The 21703-nt window shown below is 37.7% G+C and overlaps 1 protein-coding gene across 4 annotated transcripts in view; it reads left to right on the forward strand.

Moving 5' to 3' along the window:
- MAPK14 (mitogen-activated protein kinase 14) overlaps positions 1-21703 on the forward strand; it is a 72713-nt gene that overhangs the window by 10717 nt on the left and 40293 nt on the right. For all 4 annotated transcript variants that reach the window (XR_003006030.1, XM_024765845.1, XM_024765846.1 and 1 more), the window contains exons 2-3: positions 10596-10725; positions 17974-18032. Coding sequence is in view for 3 of the 4 variants with exons in the window: in XM_024765845.1 (XP_024621613.1) it covers positions 10596-10725; positions 17974-18032 (189 nt within the window). In the remaining variant the exon portion in view is untranslated. The remainder of the gene's footprint in view (positions 1-10595; positions 10726-17973; positions 18033-21703) is intronic.

A 21703-nucleotide genomic window follows, 5' to 3' on the forward strand; every position in this document is an offset into this window, starting at 1 on the left:
TAAGAGTAAGGTCTGGAGTAGGGTTAAGGCAACTGCAGTTTTCTAGGCAATAGAGAGCTAGTTACAGTTTCTTGAGTTGTAAAGTAGGGAGGGAAAGTATTTTAAAATTGATTTGATTGGAGTGTTACAGAATGGATTGGAGGAAGCAAATATATTGCTTTGTAAAAGTCTCTAGTAATTTATGTGCGTATCTCTTTAATCTGACTCCCCAGCTAGGTTTCTCAATTCCTTGAGGTCAGGAACTATCTGCCTCGGTATGTATTTACTAATCTTGCATTATGTTCCTGAAGATAAACAGATAAATAAACTATAGCTTCTGCTCTCCTTCAAAGTCTAAATTGGGAAACAAATATATATAGGAATACCTTTTTTTTCAGTTTAGTGTCTAAAGAATTGGCTACATTATGTTTCTGATTGTAGTAGTTCCTAGATCCTATCCATTAACTGCTGAATAAATGTGCATTTTAACTTGAAAGGAAACGATATTTTAGTTTTCCGTAACATGACAGCAAATGATCAAGGATTTGGGTCCTTGGTTATATTTTAATAACCTGCCCTATCTTACTGTTATTTCAGAAATATACTCAACCTCAAATTTGAGAGTAAGAGATCTAAAAATATATGTTGAGAATTTACTATGTGATAAACCCCATGCTGGAAGCTGATCATGAAAGTATTATATAATAGCACGTTCATTTCCACCCCATGCTGGAACATTTACTACTTGTCTTTTATAGTTCATAAAGTACTTATACATAATTATCTTATGTGAGCCTCAAAACAGCATTGTAAGATAAGCAGAGCTAGTGACACCCCCATTTTATTGATCTGGAAACAGGCTCGTAGAAGCTTTGGCCAAGATCACTTGCTAGGAAGTTCCAGAACCAAAGCTAGAACTGAAATCTTTTGACTACTGGTTTACTTTTTTCTATGTCAGACTGTCTATGTTTATGCTTAACAGAATTTTTTGAGATCAGATCATCGAAATACTGCAAACAGAGACCATTCACTAGGATGTAAAAGTAGCTTTGTTAAGTGGAATTTCAGAGGTTTTTTTTCTAGAGCAATAAAGAAGTACTTATCTAGTGTTACCAAAAGTAAGCAAGATATTTTCCAGTGTTTTGATTTTTAAAAATCAAGTTGCTAAAAATAATGATATGAAAATTATTTGATACTCCTCCCTTAAAGAGGTGGTGCTTTAATTCTCCTCCCCTTGAGTGAAGACTGTATTTAGTAACTCACTTCTCTAAAGTATAGACTGTGGCAGGAATGATGGAGTGTGACTTCTGCGGGTAGGTCATAAAAGACATTGTGACTCCTGCTTTGGTCTTTCTCTGAGATCATCTGCTCTAGGGCAGTTTCTCAGCCTCGGTACTATTGGCATTTGGGGCCAGAGAATTCTTTGTTTTGAAGGATATTTAGCAGTAACCTTGGCCTTTACCCACCATTTCCACTAGCAACACTCCCTCCATCGCCACCACACACTCCCAGTTGTCTTACACCTTGTCAGATGTCCTCTGAGGAGTAAAATTGCCCTGTGTTGAGAACCATAGGGCTGCTACATTGAGAAGACACTGAAGCAGCCCTATGGAGAGGTACACATTTCAAAGAACTGAGGCCTGCCAACACCGAGTGAGTGAACCATCTTAGAAGTGGATCCTGCAGCCTCAGTCAAGCCTTCAGATGACTCTAGCTTGACCAACATCTTGACTGCAACTTCAGGAAAAACCATGAGCCAGAACCACCCAGCTAGGCTGCTCCTGAATTTCTGACCCACAGAAAGTGAGATACTAAATCTTGTTTAAGGCACCAAATTTGAGGGTAATTTATTATCTAGTGATAGATAATTAATACTCTTAAGTGTTACTATAAAAATATATATGTGTGTTTGTGTATATATATATGTGTGTGTGTATAGATACATAGATAGATATGTCATATAAGATGGAGAGTCACAGACATAGCAAAACCCAAAAGTTGTGAAGTCATGTCAATGCCTGTTATGTACATCTCTAGTCATGATCATAGCATATATTTGTAGGGTGCTTTTCTGGATATGAAGTCTATGAACACTATTACTGTACAAGACTTTTTTTTCTTTTTTTTTTTGCGGTACGCAGGCCTCTCACTGTTGTGGCCTCTCCTGTTGCAGAGCACAGGCTCCGGACACGTAGGCTCAGTGGCCATGGCTCACGGGCCTAGCCGCTCCACAGCATGTGGGATCCTCCCGGACCGGGGCACGAACCCGTGTCCCCTGCATCGGCAGGCAGACTCTCAACCACTGTGCCACCAGGGAAGCCCTGTACAAGACTTTTAATTGTAGCAGCAAGGCAAAGTTGATTGATGGTAATACTAAATAGTTACAATGTAATATATATGTTTAGTCTGTTCAGTATTTCAGATTTGTTTGAAAGGAGTTAAAATTATTTAATGATAACTTCCAACACATTTGTTATTGAAATTTTCAAACACATAAAAGTAGAGAAGATGGGCTTCCCTGGTGGCGCAGTGGTTGAGAGTCTGCCTGACTAATGAGGCTTTGGAAAGTAATCCCCTTTAAAAGAAATGAAATAATCCATGTGTAATATTTTTGCATTCAATATGGGATAACTGTTGCTCTTGATGCAGATACATACTTCACATTTGCAATCAAAGATATATGTTAACTGACACCACTGCAGCTTTTAAAGCTTCAGTGAAGAAATTATTACAAAATAATTTCTATAAATTTCTGCAAATCTTAACAAAATTATTCTTACTTCAGACGGAGCTTTCAGCAAATGAAGATTAAGTGCATTTTAATCGCAAATGGTTTGGGATTTTTAGATTGTATGCCTAAGTGAATTTCTACATTGTTTGAATGTTAGTTTCCATCAGCCTAGTAAAAATGGAAGCAGTTTGTGAAAAATATTTTTGTTCCAGTAGTTTAGAAGCTTTTGCAGCAGGAATTGGATCAGATTAGTTAGGAATGGCAAGTATTAGCATATATGTTGCCATTCCCTGAGTGCCAGCCCCATGGCTAATGTCCCTAATAAATCCTATCACAAATACATTTTTCTATCTGAATGAGATTTTCATGAAAATACTGAATTTGCCTAAAAGTTCTTGAACTGTAAGTTTCTGCAAGGCAAGGTAAGTGATCAATTAAATGACTCTTTTTTCCATTCCAGGCTGCTTCTCTATTGGTAAGGTTTTTCATGTGTCATTTGTGTTTTTTTTAACCTCTGAGAAGAAATTTTAGAAACTGAAAAGCTGGGGATTGGTCATATTGCACGTACTTGTAACAACTGTATTAATAACATCTGATTTTCTTCCTATCAATATGAAAGTGTTATTGTAAGAAATTGAATTCCATTTTAAAATACTATATATAGTGCAAGTAGATCATTTTGTGATTTATTTTAAAAATGAAAGTGTAAGGTAGACATTCAAACAAGATATTTGAGAGTTAGTAAAAGGTATTTAAAGAGAGCTAACAATGTTTCAAATGGTAAGAGTTTTTAAAGTCAACTTTAAGTCCCTTGCTACTCTAAAGAATATTTTTGAAGTTCTCAAATTAAAACTTGAGTTATTGTTTTTGCATAAAGTTGCCTTTATTTTCATGACATTGTTTCCAAAATGGAGGGGCAGAGCATAAGCATCAAAAGTACAGTGGCACTTGCACATTTGTCTGAATTTAGAAGAAAGAAAAAGTAGGTTTCTGTAGTAGAGAGAGATGTGCTGAAAAATATTTCCAATATGGTATTTGCTAATATTTTTGTCAAGTTGTTATAGGTAAAGAGAAAGTTCAAAGTTAGTCATCTGAATTACTTAGTTATTTAGAAACTCTTGAAAACTGTTATAAATTAACCTGAATTCAATTGGAAAAAAGCCTCAAATTATATGGGGAAGAGATGTCATCTCTTTGCAAATTATTTATCTCCATGTAGATATTTTAATGAATTCAATGTATTAATGAGAATTTGTTAATTCAGTGTAACTACGGATTTTAATATATTTAAATATTTCCATTGGGACTTCCCTGGTGGCACAGTGGTTAAGAATCCGCCTGCCAATGCAGGGGACATGGGTTCAAGCCCTACTCTGGGAAGCTCCCACATGCCACGGAGGAACTAAGCCTGTACACCACAACTGCTGAGCCTGCGTGCCACAACTAATGAAGCCCACATGCCTAGAGCCCGTGCTCTCCAACAAGAGAAGCCACTGCAATGAGAAGCCCGCTCACTGCATCTAGAGAAAACCCACATGCAGCAGCAAAGACCCAAGGCGGCCAAAAATTTAAATAAATAAAGTTTTTTTAAAAAATGTTTCCATTAATTGCCAAAAATACGTAAAATTGTGTTGTCTTCTTAACCATTATTGACCGTTCATTTTTCCTTAACATCATTCAAGGATTAGAGAAGTTGTCTGTGACCATTAAAAGAAATTATAAAATCGTTTATGATTCCCACAAATTACTCAGATGCTTGCCAGGTGATTGCTCATTCTTCATTTTGTTGGGGAAAACCCAAATTGTTCTTTGAGGAAAATCCTGATGCAGGCATTTATACTCATGCTCTGTGGACGTGGGCAGTTGTCCTGGTTAGGCAGCATCTCACTTTTCTTAAGACGTTGTCTCTCTTCCTTTGCTCACTCAGCATGTTGATCTGCCTTTGCCTTGCAACACAGACACTCTCCAAGCCAGGTTCCAGTCATGGAGCATAAATACAAAGTCCCTGTGTCTCTATATCTATCAAAAGCTCAGTTGACGGAAATCATCTTTGGAGGATTGTCTGGGGAATATGGAGCTTATTATCTATTTTTCTAGAAACACTTAAGATTTCCTCTTGGATTAAGTAAGTCTGTCAGAGAGCAGTGTGCTGTGCTGTTTTGTCCTCTCCTCCCTGCCTTTGCTAATGAACTGTATTTTGGCCTTATGAAACAGTCTCCACTGATGGATGCTCTAAGTAAAGAACCATCTGAAACCCACTATTATAATTGTGTAAGGATGTTGATTAGGACATTTTTACCACATTATACAGTGTCTTCTTCATAAACATACACAGGAGGAACTCTTCTCAGGTGTTATTACAAGAATAATTATGCCTCTCTTCAGTTCTCTGAGTACCTGGTTTGTTTTTATTATATGGTTCCTATGATTCATGTCTTAACTGGTTGTATTCTCTTTGTGATATCTTTAGTGGGCTCAGAGCCAAATTTGGGGCCCACCTCTAACAGGTATTTAGAAAGGACCTCACAATAAACATTTGCACTAACCTCACCCATACATAATTTCTTATTTATCTTGTTTATTTTTCCCCTAGTCATTTATTCTTATGTCAAGTTGTATGTATATACTTCTAGGCTACTTTAAATCCATTGTGAAATAAAGCAGGGTATATGTAAGTAAATTTAGAATTAAACAAAATTAGGATATTAAGAACCTAGTAAGCCACTGTTTTTTCAGGGAGGAGAGGCAGGTATGAATGTATAACAAAACATTTAATTTTATTTAATGAATATTATTTTGTCCTAGGCACTGGATTCACAGTCAACAGTAGATACATGATGATGACAGTCTAATATTATAATATGTTTTTAATGAATTTTATATTTCTCCCTTTAATTTTTTTTACCATAGCAATGTTTATATAAAGTATGAATTAATTTTAGAACTTTATGAGTTTACAATTGGGAGAAAAACTTATTGAGCAGTGTGTCCTGGATTTTATTCAATTGTTTGGAGAACCTGATTTTCATAAAGGTAATTCCATGTTATGATGTTGCTCATGAAAACACAGTTTTATTTGTAGTTAACAGTTTTTTAAATGTGATTAAGAGGAATCTTCCCAACTGTAATACTAGTAAGTGTAATAATAAAGGCAAGCCAGTAGCTGGGGTTGTCCTTATCTCAGGCTGCTTGGCATCCTGGAAAAAGAGCCCTGAAATTAGATCTGAGTCTGAATCCCACTGCATATGAGTTATATGCCATTCAGTGAGTTGTTAATGTTTCTGACCATTAGTTTCTTATTTTGGAAAGTAAATATAACTATCTCACAAAGTTATGAGGATTGAATGAAATGTTTCCCAAATAATATGTGGTATGATCAGGTATTCAATAACTTGAATTTCTTCTCCTCTGAGTATTCAGTTGGTTTTATCAGATGATCTTTAAAAAATTATTAGGAATTTCTGCTTTGGGTAAATACAGTGTTCAATTTAGGATGAAATATGTGGCTTCCTCTTTCTCCAAATATTGCTTTGATTAGTGATAGAACAGGTTAGGTCAGAGCAAGTTAAATGCTTAAAGAGGTGGGGGAGGGGATGGATCATATATTCTTTGCTTCAGCAACTTTTGCCATAAGGATTACTAACTAACAGAGCAGTTTCTCTGAACAATTCCTGTTTGCTCTCTCCTGTAAGTAAAGTATATTTTAAAAGGTGGGAATATGTGTCCTTTGAAGTAGAAATTATTAGTCTCTTCTAAGGAAGTCATGCAATTATGAAAGAAGCAATGTGAGTGAAGATGTCCATTGTAGTAGTGTTTGTATTATTTGTGTATGTGAATGAATGGAATAGCTTATAAGGCCCATCAATAAGAGAATGAGTAGTCTGTGGTTCAGATATTTTTGAAATTGTTGTGAATGATTGTTTAGTAAAATAGAAAATTCTTATGGCTTAGGTAAGGTGGGTACAAATTTATTTATATACTTTGAGTATAGCTATGTAAGGATCATTCGAAGGAAATATACCTGTCAGTAGTGGTTTTATGAAAGTTAGAAAGCATGCCTCTTTTTGTTTGTTTTAGGGTAACAGAAAAGCACAGACGATTTATGCTTCTGACTTTACTAATAACCTTGTTAAAAGATATAAGCTCATTTTTTTAAAAAGTCAGGGGATAGAAAAATATACATTAAAAAACAAAAGTGTTAAAAGTCCTGAGTATATTAGACATTTATTCTCTGCTCATGTGTATATATCTGAATGAGTGTACATATTTTTTCCCCACAGATGGGGATAATTCTTTACTTCTGAAACTTGTTCTCTTTCCCATCAGCAGTATAACAAGTACATATTAGTATGTGGTGGGTCTTGTTAATGGCTGCAGTATACGGTACATGAGAATGTACCATAGTTTAAACTCTGCTGTATTGGATATTAAGGTAGTTTCTAGTTTTGTTCTTGTGAACTGGCTGCAATGAACATTTATGTATTTTGAACCCAACTTATATATTTTTATATTTTTAAACCCAACTTACATATTTTTGAACCCAACTTTTTCAAAAGTGTAATAGTTGCACTGTATTATGGGCATTCTGTGCTTTCATGTATGTTTCATCATCCCAGTTAGATGGTTAAGTTCTTTGATATCAGGTACTATGTTTAATGTTTCTTTTGTATCCACAAAGAATCTCATGAAGGAGATTTTTCAGTAAATGCTTAGGAAGTGATATTTTGGTATTTGTGAGTTATTACATCATTGACTCCTTTATAGTGTTTTAGAGTCATAGTATAACTTTAGGGATTAAAAACTCCCCCTTGATAAAGTAATGTATATTGAGTGAAAGTTATTTCTTATGAAATACTTTTCATTAATATTATCCTGAGTTCAATGTAAGATCACAGGAAGAACTTTCCTTATGAAATGCAATTAATTATAGTGGGACGCATTTTAGAAAAGAAACAGAGTCCATACGATTAGAATATATTTAAAATGGACTGAACTGGTGGCTAGGTTGAACTTGCTTTTCTGTTATGGTTAAAGAGTTCATGTTTGAAACACATCACTTGGGTTTGAATCCCAGCTCTGCCATTTTCTGTCTGTGTGGGCACATTAGTTAACCTCTCGGTGCCTCAGTTCTCTCATCTGTAAAATGGGAATAATAATAATGTCTTCTTATAAAGTTGTGATAAAGATGTTCATTCATGTAAAGATTAAAACCAATGCCTAACAATAATAAACACTCAACACACATGTAAGTTTTTAACATTAATATCAGTTTTTTGTTGGATGCTATTGAATTTATAAGAATTGAGGGCCAAATGGTAAAGTTGAAGTTTTTCTTTCATACTTCATTTTATACTTTTGTAAAGCAGTTATTGAGAATGGGCCACGTGCCAGGCATTAAGCTAAGTCCTATGGAATACAATACTGAATAAAACAGAAGACACTTCCTGCCCTCAAGGTGCTTATGATGAGTGGAAAACGCAGACGTTATTATGTCTAATATTTGAGCTTTACCATGGCCAGGCCCTTTGCTAAACCTACTGCAAAAATTATCACATTTAATCCTAACAAACATCGGACAGATTAGATATAAACGTTATCCTCATTTTATATATGAGGCCGAGAGAATTTAATTAACCTCCTCAAGGTTATATAACTACTAACTGGCAGAACTGGAATTAAAATCCAGAGTCTAATACCAAAGCCCCAGTCCTTATTTAACCACTCTGCTGGGTGGTAAATAAACATACAGTAATAAATTGTGATTATTGGGGTCTGTAGGGTACTGATTAATCCTAGCTTGCCTTTTGCTTAATAGATACAGGAGTCAAATAGAGATATAAAAATATGTACTTTATTACTGGAAAGCTAGCGCGGAGAATGACTTGGACAGGTGGCTCAAGTGGGCGTCTTCTTTCTTCTCCCCTGAATTGAACTTACACACTCAGTTGCAGGCATGCCAGCTAGAAACCCGATGGCATTCCTTGCTCCAAGAGGCCCCAACAGGCTTCCCAGCAGAGGAGAGGGGAAAATACTCAGCCTGCGGGTAGGCAGGCAGACTCTGAGGTGAAGAGCTGAAGAGGATGGGTCACACAGGAGGCCAGGAAATTGGACGTGCCCTCCACCTGGATGCTGAAGCTGCCAGGAATGATGACAGAAGTTGGGAGGGGCGAGAGACTTTAAGATAGGACTTTAAGATGGAAAATTCCAGGTCAGTGGATAACAGCAACAGAGAGGGAGAGATGTTCGTGAGCAGGAGCTTGTGTAAATCAAAGGGAAAGTTATGGTCTGGAAGTGGAAACAGTTGGCAAGGGGGACATCTACGCCACCTGCTAGCCGTGAGGTACGTGGGATACGAGAGTGAGAATCCACTCTAATGGCATGGCTACAAGAGAAGTAGTGTCTTCAAGGTACAGCCTGGTTTCAATTAAAGCAAGGAAATGGGGGAAAGTTCAGAAGTGAAGACTTACAGGAGTTGATTACAAATTGGGAGTTGAAGAGCAAGGACATAGGGTAAGGACTTGGGAGCGAAGGGAGGGGAACTTCTGGAGCCAGAGTCATATGGGAAAGAGAGTTTGGTGAGAATAGATGATCCGAAAGCCTTGGATGTACCCATTAGAGACTGGAGATAAACAGGAGGATGAGACATGATAGAATTAACCCAAACAGTCTCTAAAAATAATTAGAATACACATCATTTCTTGCTGTAGATGTCCTGTATGATCTGGCCTCTGCCTGTATCTCTAACCTCATTCTTTTCCTCGCTCCCCTTGCTCCTCGTTTCTTTTGTCACTCCAGCATACCATATTTTTTCTACCTCTGTTTTATTTTTCCTTTGTTTGCACTTGCTTTTCTGAGAGGCAGCATAGGAAAATAGTTAATAGTGTGAGCTCTGGATCCAGACTTCCTGCACTGTCACTCTCTAGCTTTGTGACTGTGGGCAAGTTATTTATACTCTCTTGTGCTTCAGTTTCCTTATCTGTCAACTGGGGAATGATAATAAAGACTCACTAAATGTTAATAATATTATTTTTTCTTCTGCTTGAGGCTCTTTTCCACTATATCTTTACATGGTTGCTACTTTCTTATCATTCACTTCCCTCAGCTCAAATGTACTTCCTCAGACATCCTAGCTAATGTAGCATAACTCCACCAGCTTTCTGTCGCTCTTTATCCCGTTATTCTATTTTACTTATTCATAGCATTCATCACTGTGTGAAATTTATTTTATTATTCTGCTCTTCCCCTCTCCCCCCATCCCCTGAGGTCAGGGATATGTTGACTTATTCCCGACTATATCTCAGCTTCTAGAAAGTGACAAATACTTTGTAGGTGCTCAAGAAATTTTTTTGCCAACTCATTGTCCTGAAAACATGGTGGTTTCCAAGGCCTCTGATCAGGCAGCATTTGGTGGCAAGGTGACACTGAGGCCTAGGCCAAGAAGACAGAATCCAGCTCTTTGTGTACCAGTCTGTTGGCTCATCTAGATCAGGTGGCTGCTGCTTTTGTGTTACTGGGACATAGCTACATTCATTTAAAAATGTACTATCTGCTGCCTTCCAGTTCCAAGCACAGAGTTGAGTAGTTGAGACAGAGACCCTAAGCCTCACAAAGTCTAAAATACTTACTACACAGCCCTTCACGGAAGAAGTTTGCTGATCCTTGATTTAGATGCATAGAAAAAAAGACAAGAAGGAAACACCAAAAATAATTAATAGATTACTTTGGATAGTGGGATTATATGTCATTTTAATTTTTATCTTTATACTTTTAAAATTTATTAGAGACCCATTTAATTTGGAAATGAAATAGCCTTATAAATACTGATTTTAATATATTAAGAGAACATTTAATGATGAGCTTTTTATGTTTTTTTTTTTTTCCTTAGTGCTGCTTTTGACACAAAAACTGGGTTACGTGTTGCAGTGAAGAAGCTATCCAGACCATTTCAGTCCATTATTCATGCCAAAAGGACCTACAGAGAACTGCGGTTACTTAAACATATGAAACATGAAAATGTAAGTTAATAATTCAAGGCAGGATAAATTCTGCTGTTTAATAGACTGGAAAAAATTGTGTTTTAATTACTGCGAATGGAAATGCATTAGAGTACATCAAACTTGGACCGTCCTTGTACTGGGGTGTTAGTAACCACTGCATTATGTCAGGTAGATTACTCAAAGCCTTGGGATGAAATCGGTGCATCTTCTTGGAGTTTCAGTTTTACTTAAAGATTTTTAGAGGAAAAGCATATAAAATTTTTTTTAATAAAAATGAATATTGTGGGCTTCCCTGGTGGTGCAGTGGTTGAGAGTCCGCCTGCCGATGCAGGGGACACGGGTTCGTGCCCCAGTCCGGGAAGATCCCACATGCCGCGGAGCGGCTGGGCCCGTGAGCCATGGCCGCTGAGCCTGTGCGTCCGGAGCCTGTGCTCCGCAACGGGAGAGGCCACAACAGTGAGAGGCCCGCGTACTGAAAAAAAAAAAAAAAAAAAGAATATTGTGAGATAAAACACAACTCACAAGGATTTTTAACAGAAAATATTACAAAGAAGTTTCGTATTCTCTACTTGGTTTACTTAAGACTATATTATCAGAATATGGGAATCCATGGTATTTTGTGTTGTTGGGTTTCTTCAGTGGAGAAGTTTGAGGAAGAGTGCCTTAGGTTCACTGAATGTCCTATCACAGATGGGTATTATTTTCTGGATAATTTAATATAATTTTTTCCTTTTAATTTTTAAAAGACAGCTTTTCTAGATTCAGGGATTTTAACAAATGTGACAAAGACATTGTTTAAGTTAAATATAATGTTTCCTTGTCTATAAGTTTGGACATTTGAGAACAATGCTGTCCTGCAAAGGAGTGCTTAAAAATCCTAATAGCATAAATAAATGGATGCAGTTGGAATATTAACTGAAAGTGAAAAAACAATTGACTGAGGACACTTATTTTCCTGAATTTCAAAATCAAGTTAGAAAGGGTTTATGTGATTGCTGTATGAAAGGAACTGTAAAATTTGTACCATTGTAGAAACAGTGGCCATAGAGTTTTTAGAACTATTTGACCCTATTGGTGGTTACTGTGTAGAAAAAAAATTCAATTTTTCAGTTTATTACTTGGCTATTAAGATATTTTTCTGTTTCAGTATATTACTTGGCTATTAAGATATTTTTGTTTCAGTAATTGAACTCTTTTTTCTTCATAGTAAGAAAAAATGTATTAAAATACATTTGTTTCACAAAGTACAAATTTCTTCTAAATTGAGAGCATTGTGACTTAAATTTGGAATTTAAGCTGTTGTAATCACAGCTGCAACTTATTTATTTTCATGTTTTAATTGCATACTATTGAGAACGTCCTGTTTTCCACAGATTATCTCCATTCCTAGGTATAATTTTTATATGAGCATCCATGTGCAAACTTGAGTTTTTAAAAAGTTCAGTGCAGAGCTGCAGCCTTCCTAATCAGTGACATGTTTATAAGAAGTTGAGATATGTGGAGAAAGCTGGCAGGAGAATCTTTATTCCGAAGTCTGCATAAAATCAAGGTGGTCTGGCAACTTAACTGATGGGTTTACATTTGGCTTTTATCACAGTTGAGTGTGTATGCTGTTTTTCATTACACGTTAATAAATGTGACAAAGATACTGTCATAGCTTTTTAAGAATACTTTGAAAATGGAATGCAAGCCAAACATTTATGGAACCCCAAAGCACCTCCAGGAGGCCCCAGGATCCCACTGATGTTGTCTGTGCTAATTTAAGAACATCTACTGTAGAAGATTACCAGCACTGTAATTTATTGTTCTGCTTTATTTCATAGTCAATTTAAGCCAATGTTTAGGGCAAAAATTATTTTGGGTTATCTGAATCCATGCCTTGGCTTTTCTAGTGATCATTGCAACAACCTTATTTAGTATGCTATATTTTAATTTTCAATAATGAGATACTTTGAAATATGTCTTACATGATATTGGGCTGGTTGCATTTGAGCCATTCTGTATTTGTAGACATGAAGAGGCCACAGTGATGGGATACAATTGTCTTAATTTAGGAAAGGCTATGCGAATTTAAAGAGGACTGACCATATTAGGAAAACAGGATTTTAATTTATCTAGATTGTTTTATAAGCAGTTTGCTTAATAGCAGTCTTTTTTATATTAAAATGTTTAGGTTTTCACTGTATCGATGTAGAGGGTCACCTGTATTTAGATGGTGATTTGTTGTTTGAACAAAAGGAGGCAGATGGCTGAATGTTCATAGTTCTCCATTCTGTTGGCAAATGTTTGAAGAGGGACTGGGAAGGGGCCAAAAGTCTTTGACTAAATGTAGAAAAATTCCTGAATTTCAGTCTATTTTACAAACGCTTGTTAGGTATGTACAGTGTAAAAGTATTTTTACCAGGTGAAGAACCAAGACTTCCAAGTAAGTTTAATCGAGGATTTTAAGAGGAATTCCTCTCCTTTATCTTCTCTTCCTCTTTTTCTTTCTTTCTCTTTAATGACTGTTTTGGGCCACTGTCTAACTTTGAGCTAGCTGCCTTGACTCCAAAGACAGCAGCAGCAGGAACTTAAAACTCATGAAAAAGTTAAGTAAGGATTGGTAGCAAATAGAATTTTTAGGTGCCAGAATGCACATGTGATCTTTTACACAAAAATGCCTCTGACTTAAAATCCATAGTTCATTTTATTTCTTTTATTAGTGATAATGAATGACAGATATGTAATTTTCATATGGGTTATAGGAGCTAGGGGATGTTACTCTCTGAACAAATTTACCTGGCCCATTCCTGACTGAATTTTTGACCTTGATCTCATTGACATCTGGTCTAAGGAAAGATTAAAAGGAAGCAGCTGGCTAGCTGCATCCTTTTGCTGTCTGAGTAGGTACTGTACAATTAAGGGCCTGGAGAGCTATACATTAAAAAAAACTTTTAATGATTAAGGGACTCCTTTCATATATTTTATTTGGGAGCCTTAGAGTTAATCTTACCATGATAGAACAAGTGGTTGTTTTGGTGTGTTTGTGTTAAATACAATAAATATTGTCTTTGACTGGTTACTGACTTAGAAAGTGTTTTGTGAGTGTATACCAATTTAATAAAGATATATTACTTCTGTTTGTCATTGTAGGACAGTCATCAGAGATATTTGCTGATTATTTATACTATAACCGTCTTTTCTAAATATTTAATTCCTGGGTTACTTTCTAAAGCGTCTGAAATCATAATGGCAGAAGGAGTAAGGAAATAGGCTAAAATATGACAAATTAAAAATAAATTTCCATTTAAGAAATGAGAAATGAATCAATTATGGAATGTTCCCCAAATCTATTTTAATGCTGGGAAACTTTTGTTTTACAGTATTTTCCTTATGATTAATACTCCATAAATAGGATTAATAGAGAAGGGATATTTGTAAAAGCCCACAAAAAATTAAAAATACTTTGATGTAACATGAGTGGCTTTAATGTCATAAAATGTGTCCCTTTTAAGGAAATTAAAACTTGATAGAGTATTTGCTAATATGCTTTGTTCTATTATTTTTTTCCAAATTAGTCATTGTGCTTCTTGCAGCCATACTTTTTAATCATTTGAATAATTGAATTTAGCTTTATATGTCATGTTTTGTTACTGGAAGTAGCTGCTTCAAATAGTTTGTTTCTGTGATTTGTACTTTACAATTCATTATAAAACTCTGAAGTTTCTGGTCACGATTTATTTTGGTAATCCACAGCTGGTCAGTCTACATAATCTTCCCCAAAATACTACGAAAATAATCAATGATATACACGTGTCTTTCATCTGAGGAAAATGAGGCTCAGAGAAGATATTTTTATTTATGTAACAAATATTAATTGAACTGCTGTGTGCCCGGCAACATCCCATGTTTTGGGGTTATTGGAATGTAAAAGAAAGAAGCTCATGGGTCTAAGAAGTCACAGATTGATTGGGGGTTCAAATTTACAGCTGTTTGATTCTAAATACTATTGTGTTTTCAGATTGAAATGGGAGTTTTTATTTAAAATGCTTGGACTTGTTTCACTTTAGTGTGTTTGAGATAACCCTTGCATGAATAATCCTGTGTAAATTGGATCTCTAGTAGTTTAATTTTATTTTGATCTGAGGATATTTTCAAAGCCACAATTCAAATAATGTAAAACAATGTAAATTGTTTTAAAGTTTCCTTGTTGAGAAGATGGGGCATCTCAAATAACAAGAATCAGTGATTAGAAAATATTGGAGCAGGTGAATAAAATTGGCTTCTAGGTCTCAGCTATCAGAAGTACAAGAGGGTGTAGGGGGTAGTAATCAAAAGACCAGAGGTTGGGACTTCCCTGGTGGCGCAGTGGTTAAGAATCCGCCTGCCAATGCAGGGGACACTGGTTTGAGCCCTGGTCCAGGAAGATCCCACATGCCCCAGAGCAACTAAGCCCGTGCGCCACAACTACTGAGCCTGCACCCTAGAGCCCGTGAGCCACAACTACTGAGCCCACGTGCCACAACTACTGAAGCCCGTGTGCCTAGAGCCCATGCTTCGCAACAAGAGAAGCCACCGCAATGAGAAGCCCGTGCACCACAACAAAGAGTAGCCCCCACTCACTGCAACTAGAGAAAGTCTGCACAGCAGTGAGGACCCAATGCAGCCAAAAATTAATTAATTAATTAATTTTTTAAAAGACCAGAGGTCTTAAGCCAGGACTGTATCAAACTCAAGGAGAACAATTATGATTTAGATGGGAAAGGAAAAAGAAAATGATTTGACTTAATTTAAAGCACTATTCAGAGCTATTATAAGGTCATAGATAACACTATTGGTGGGATGTAAGTTGGCCTCATCTTTATGGAGGACAGTTTGACAGTATTAAGATCCTTAAGCATATTGATGTCCTTTGATCTTGTGATTCTATTTCTTGAAATTTATTCTCTGGAAGAAAATACAAGATGTATATATGCACGCATGCACGCATATGCACATATACTTGCAGTGTTCCTTAAGTGTCCAAAGATAGGAACTTGGTTTTATTATGGTATATACAAATGGTAGAACATATTATTGAAAAACATTTGAGGACATGAGAAGAGTCATTATTTGTTAAGTGACAAGACAGGATATAAAACTGTATGCATAGTATAACCCTGATTTAATTTATGTACATCAGAAAAATCAAAGAAAGTATCTCAAAATGTTAATGATAGTTGTAACCAGTAGTACAATTAGAGGTAATTTTCGTTTTCTTGTGTACGGTTGTCTGGATAAGGAGATGATGGATAACTGTGCCTTTCCTTTGCAATAAGATGCAAAGACTTGAAAAGCTATTCTTGAATTCCAAGGTCTTTTTTAAATTTGTTTCCCTCTCACTGTTGTGGCCTCTCCCGTTGCGGAGCACAGGCTCGGGATGCTCAGGCTCAGCGGCCATGGCTCACGGGCCCAGCCGCTCTGCGGCATCCTCCCAGACCGGGGCACGAACCCGTGTCCTCTTCATTGGCAGGCGGACTCTCAACCACTGCGCCACCAGGGAAGCCCTGAAATTGCTTTTAAAAGTTGATATTTTTGTGTGGGTTTTTTGGGTTGTTTTTTTTTTTTGTCTTATAAATTTATTTATTTATTTATGGCTGAGTTGGGTCTTTGTTGCTGCATGCGGGCTTTCTCTAGTTGCGGCGAGTTGGGGCTACTCTTTGTTGCGGAGCACAGGCTCTAGGCGTGTGGGCTTCAGTAGTTGTGGCACACAGGCTCAGTAGTTGTGGCTCACAGGCTCTAGAGCACAGGCTCAGTAGTTGTGGCGCACGGGCTTAGTTGCTCCAAGGCATGTGGGATCTTCCCGGACCAGGGCTCGAACTCATGTCCCCTGTGTTGGCAGGTGGATTCTTAACCACTGTGGCACCAAGGAAGCCAAAAGTTGATAATTTGGATGAGTGGTGTAACATTCTAATTAAAAGTGCTCTTTTGGGCTTCCCTGGTGGCGCAGTGGTTGAGAGTCTGCCTGCCAATGCAGGGGACGTGGGTTCGTGCCCCGGTCTGGGAGGATCCCACATGCCACGGAGTGGCTGGGCCCGTGAGCCATGGCCGCTGAGCCTGCGCGTCCGGAGCCTGTGGTCCGCAGCAGGGGAGGCCACAAGCAGTGAGAGGCCCATGTACTGCAAAAAAAAAAAAAAAAGTGCCCTTTTTCATGATAATATTTTGAGTGTTGGTATATTTTACTGAGTCCACGGTCATGGGTCAGTTTTCATGAAGCCCATTTAGCTTTTGTTTTTTCCATTTCCAGTTTCCCTTAAATCTTGCTGAACATATTACACATGAATTATATGTCTTGTTTGCCTTCTTAGTGCCTAGCTTTGTGGAAATGAGTGGTCTGGGTTTTAGGAGGAACTGGGGAAGGGGGGGGATATTAAATTAATCAGTGTAAAGTCATGACCAGAAAAACTGCTCAAAGACCATGGATTACTGAGTATTAAGTAGCTCTTTGCTTTATCCTTGTATAAAGATAGCTTTTTTTTTTCATTTTTATAGTCTGATCTAAATACCTGATAGTGATTAATAATCTTAATATTAAGAATATTATAAGAATAATACCAAGAATATACTGAGAAGATATATTGGGGCTTTAAAAATGTCAGTTTTGAAGACTATATAGTGATTTTTATTGAATAATAATATATTTTAAAAAGAAAAATGATACTGAAACAACAGCTGTAGAAGTATGACTCTTTTCTGTTTGTTAATCATTAGCCTATCAGTACATGTGTAAGTCAAGAGTCCTAAATCTTTTTGCTTCCTGATAAGCTAATGGTTATATGTGACCAAATTCTAAAGACATGAAGATTTTAGTAGTAAAATGAGTTATTATGAAAAGTGACGTTTAACAAGTAAAAAACAAAAGCATAATTTGGGTAAAAAATAAGTTGGAGTTATTAAATATATGATAATGTAATGTTATTGAACTGAGAGCAGGATTTGGAATTAGTTCCTATTAAAATGACTAAGACCTGGGCTTCCCTGGTGGCGCAGTGGTTGAGAGTCCACCTGCCGATGCAGGGGACGCGGGTTCATGCCCCGGTCCGGGAAGATCCCACATGCCGCGGAGCGGCTGGGCCCGTGAGCCATGGCCACTGAGTCTGCGCGTCCAGAGCCTGTGCTCTGCAACGGGAGAGGCCACAGCAGTGAGAGGCCCGCGTACCGCAAAAAAAAAAAAAAAAAAAAAATGACTAAGACCTGATGGATAATTTCAGTATTTATTTACTGTTTGATTTTTATGTTTTCTTATAGGTGATTGGTCTGTTGGATGTTTTCACACCTGCAAGGTCTCTGGAGGAATTCAATGATGTGTGAGTAAATCCTCTGTGTTTGCCTTCCTCCGCTAGAGGTTAAAGATTAGCAGCCCATTTCTAATCCTGAAACACTTAGCACTATCAGACTTAGATTCTTTATTCCTGTCATCCAACTCTTCTGCGGAATGGGGAATGGATACAGAAGATGTATATTTTGGGGGGTATAAATTCGTATTTTCATCATCTCAGCCACATTGTGCCCTATTTGGAGACACAGTGGTGGGTCCTGGCAACAGTTCCATAGAGAAGAGTATAGGGAGTTTTGACCATGATTTTTATTCTCAAATTGTCTGTCCCAGCTTTCAAAGGGACATGTTTATATCAAGAAATGTAGTGATGGGTTTCCCTGGTGGCGCGGTGGTTAAGAATCCGCCTGCCAATGCAGGGGATACGGGTTCGAGCCCTGGTCTGGGAAGATCCCACATGCCACGGAGCAACTCAGCCCGTGTGCCACAACTACTGAGCCTGCGTGCCATAACTACTGAAGCCTGTCTGCCTAGAGCCCATGCTCCGCAACAAGAGAAGCCCATGCACTGCAATGAAGAGTAGCCCCTGCTCGCCACAACTAGAGAAAGCTCATGCAGCAACGAAGACCCAACGCAGCCAAAAATAAATAAAATTATTTTTTAAAAAAAATAGAAAGAAATGTAGTGGAGTCCTGGTTCCATATAGATTCTTCCATTTCTTTTATCCTGCTTGTGTGTGGGAAATGCATGCTGATCTTTAAAGTATTGGATTTCTGTACTGGGACAAATGGTGAGCCTCATGTGTTTAGAAAGCTGATTCTCCCAGTTTTGTGACCATCTCTATTGTTTTAGCCTGGGGAACCCCCCCTAGAAAGAGGGCCTGAGATTCTCAGGAACCAGTAGTTGAGGGCTAGGGAAAACAAAACAGAGAGGAAGAGAAAGTTGCTACGAGGATATGTTATTAAGTCAGTCACCATTGTGTGCAACTGGGCTGAAAACTGCCAGGGTCTTCAGTTTTCCAAAAGTTGTGTAGAATGCACCTCAGATGGGAGCATTTACCCACTGGCTTCTGACTCCATTGGCAAGTGTTGCCCCATGGGGCAGTAATGCCCTCACCTGCCCAGGTTGCACCTGTATGAGTACAAGATAGATTCCAGCAAGTGTTGTGGATGTTGTGCAGGTGTTGTGTACGTGTGAGTGCTCTACTGTAGCTTTCCCAATATCTGAATTAACATACCTCCCGTCCCCAATTCACAAGTATACTATAACATAAGAGAGAAGGAACACCTTAAATTTAGGGTTATACATTTTGTCCTGGTGAAATTTTGGCGTTCCTAAGTGGAAAGGAGGACTATTGTGAAAATCCAAATAAAATTGCAGATCTTGGCCTCTCTTCCTTAACCTCTACTCTCCACTGTCCCCAGTGCTGAACTTAACCCCACCCTTATCCTGGGCTCAGTTTCTTCTACCCTTATCCTAGGCCAAGTGCAAGCACCATTTGCTCATTTCCCAAAGAACAAGTGGGAGGGAGTGGAGGAGATGTTTGAGCTTGTGTGTTCTGCCTAATGAAAGGGGGGGAAAAATGAAAAAGAAATGTAGAATATTAAATGGAAAGAGAAGGAGGAAGGTAGCAAAAAAATCTCCCACCACTTGAACTTAGTTGGAACATGATATGACTGTGAGTCGAAGATGAAAGAAGGAGAATAGTCTAAGTGCAAGAACTCCCACCCACATTAACCTTGATCCTGCTAATGAAAGTTTAAGAAAAAACTTTGAACTTCCTTCAAGCAAAGGGGAAAAAAAAGGCAGTAACTAAGAACAGCTGTGCTTCCTGAGCCCTGCGTGTCTCTAGAATGTGGAGGCTTCTAAAGCCTCCTTACTGGATGCCCCAGGCAGAAGCATGTGTGTTGCAAGTTGTTGAGCCCTGCTGTAGGCTATGTTTGGAAAAGAGAATATGGCCATGATGTTTTTTTTCTTTAACATTAATTCATTAATTTTTACTTTTTTGAGGATTTTTTTTTTTTAAGAGCAGCTTTAGGTTTACAACAAAATTGAGGGGAAGGTACAGAGGTTTCCTGCTTACCCTCCTGCCCCTGTACATGCATAGCTTCCCTCATTATCACCAGAATGGTATATTTTTCACCAAGAATGGACCTATATTGACACATCATAATTACCCAAAGTCCATAGTTTTCCATAGGATTCACTCTTAGTGTTGAAAAGTTTATGGATTTAGACAAATATATAATGACATATCATTATAATATCATACAGTATATTTTCACTGCCCTAAGAATGATGGGTTTTGATATTCTGTCTAAATGTGGAAAAAATGCTGAAGTAATATGTTTGTGAATTACTTTAGAAAACATTTGAATCAGGATTGAGCTATAGCCCAAAATTTCAGGTGTGATGAGGATTGATTTTTTTTTTTTTTAAGAAAGGAATTGATAATTCGCTCACCTAGGCTAATGCTGTATTTTGCCTTAATCAGGCATATGGAACTGGATTATGAGCCTGTTTCTCCTATGTCAAAGACCTTGTTTAAGGCTAGTGTCTTTGGGAGGTTAAGTTTTATCCATTGTGGTGCCTGTTGGCTCCTTTATCCATTTGAAGGCTCACTGACTTACAAGCATACCCACTGAACTGAAATTGCATTTATTTCTTCATTCATTCATTCAACAGATACCATGGCTACTGAGCAGGAATCTATTCTTTCTGTGTAACTGTAACTGGGTTCTATTTGCTTATTTATTTCCAGCTTTACTGAGATATAACTGGCATACAACATTGTGTAATTTGGGTTATGATTGTTTATAAATAAGAACTTAGTTCACCATTTGGGAGCAAATCTCAGTACTACTTGTTGAATACTTGCTGAGCAGAGTGTTAGAACAAGGCTCAGGATACTCAGAAACACTAGTCTTTCCCTTGATGAAATAAAAATCTTGTTAGGGGAAATAAATTCAAAACACTTTTGTAGGGGCTTCCCTGGTGGCACAGTGGTTAAGAATCTGCCTGCCAATGCAGGGGACACGGGTTCGAGCCCTGGTCCGGGAAGACCCCACATGTCACAGAGCGACGAAGCCCATGTGCCACAACTACTGAGCCTGCGCTCTAGAGCCCACAAGCCACAACTACTGAAGCCTGCGTGCCTAGAGCCTGTGCTCCGCAACAAGAGATGCCACTGCAATGAGAAGCCCGCGTACCACAACAAAGAGTAGCCCCAGCTCACCACAGCTAGAGAAAGCCCGCGTGCAGCAACGAAGACCCAACACAGCCAAAAAATAATAAATAAATAAAATAAGTAAATTTAAAAAAACAAAAACAACACTTTTGTAACCAAGTTATCCGTTGACTGTAAGACCTTGGACAAGTCACTTTTCCTCTCTGGGTCCCAGTTAGCTTCCATGTAAAATGATGAAAATTGGGGTGGTTCACTTCTGAAGTGTTTTCAATCCCAGAGAATCTCTGAAAATAGAATGATGAACCTAAGGATACCTTTTGGAAAAATGTTTCATTGTTTACTTTTTTATGATTTATGTATCACTGAGAAAAAATTAGTACTTGTCCAGGACTATGGTTATTTCAGTATTTTCCAAAGTCATTTCAGAATTTGCATAAGAGATCAAACATCTTCACCTACAGTTACAGGTTGTGCAAATTTAAATACCTTTAGGGCCAGACAAATAACATAAACTA

This window comes from Neophocaena asiaeorientalis, unplaced genomic scaffold, assembly GCF_003031525.2.
Source record: "Neophocaena asiaeorientalis asiaeorientalis breed wild unplaced genomic scaffold, Neophocaena_asiaeorientalis_V1.1 scaffold46, whole genome shotgun sequence".
Classification (NCBI taxonomy): domain Eukaryota; kingdom Metazoa; phylum Chordata; class Mammalia; order Artiodactyla; family Phocoenidae; genus Neophocaena; species Neophocaena asiaeorientalis.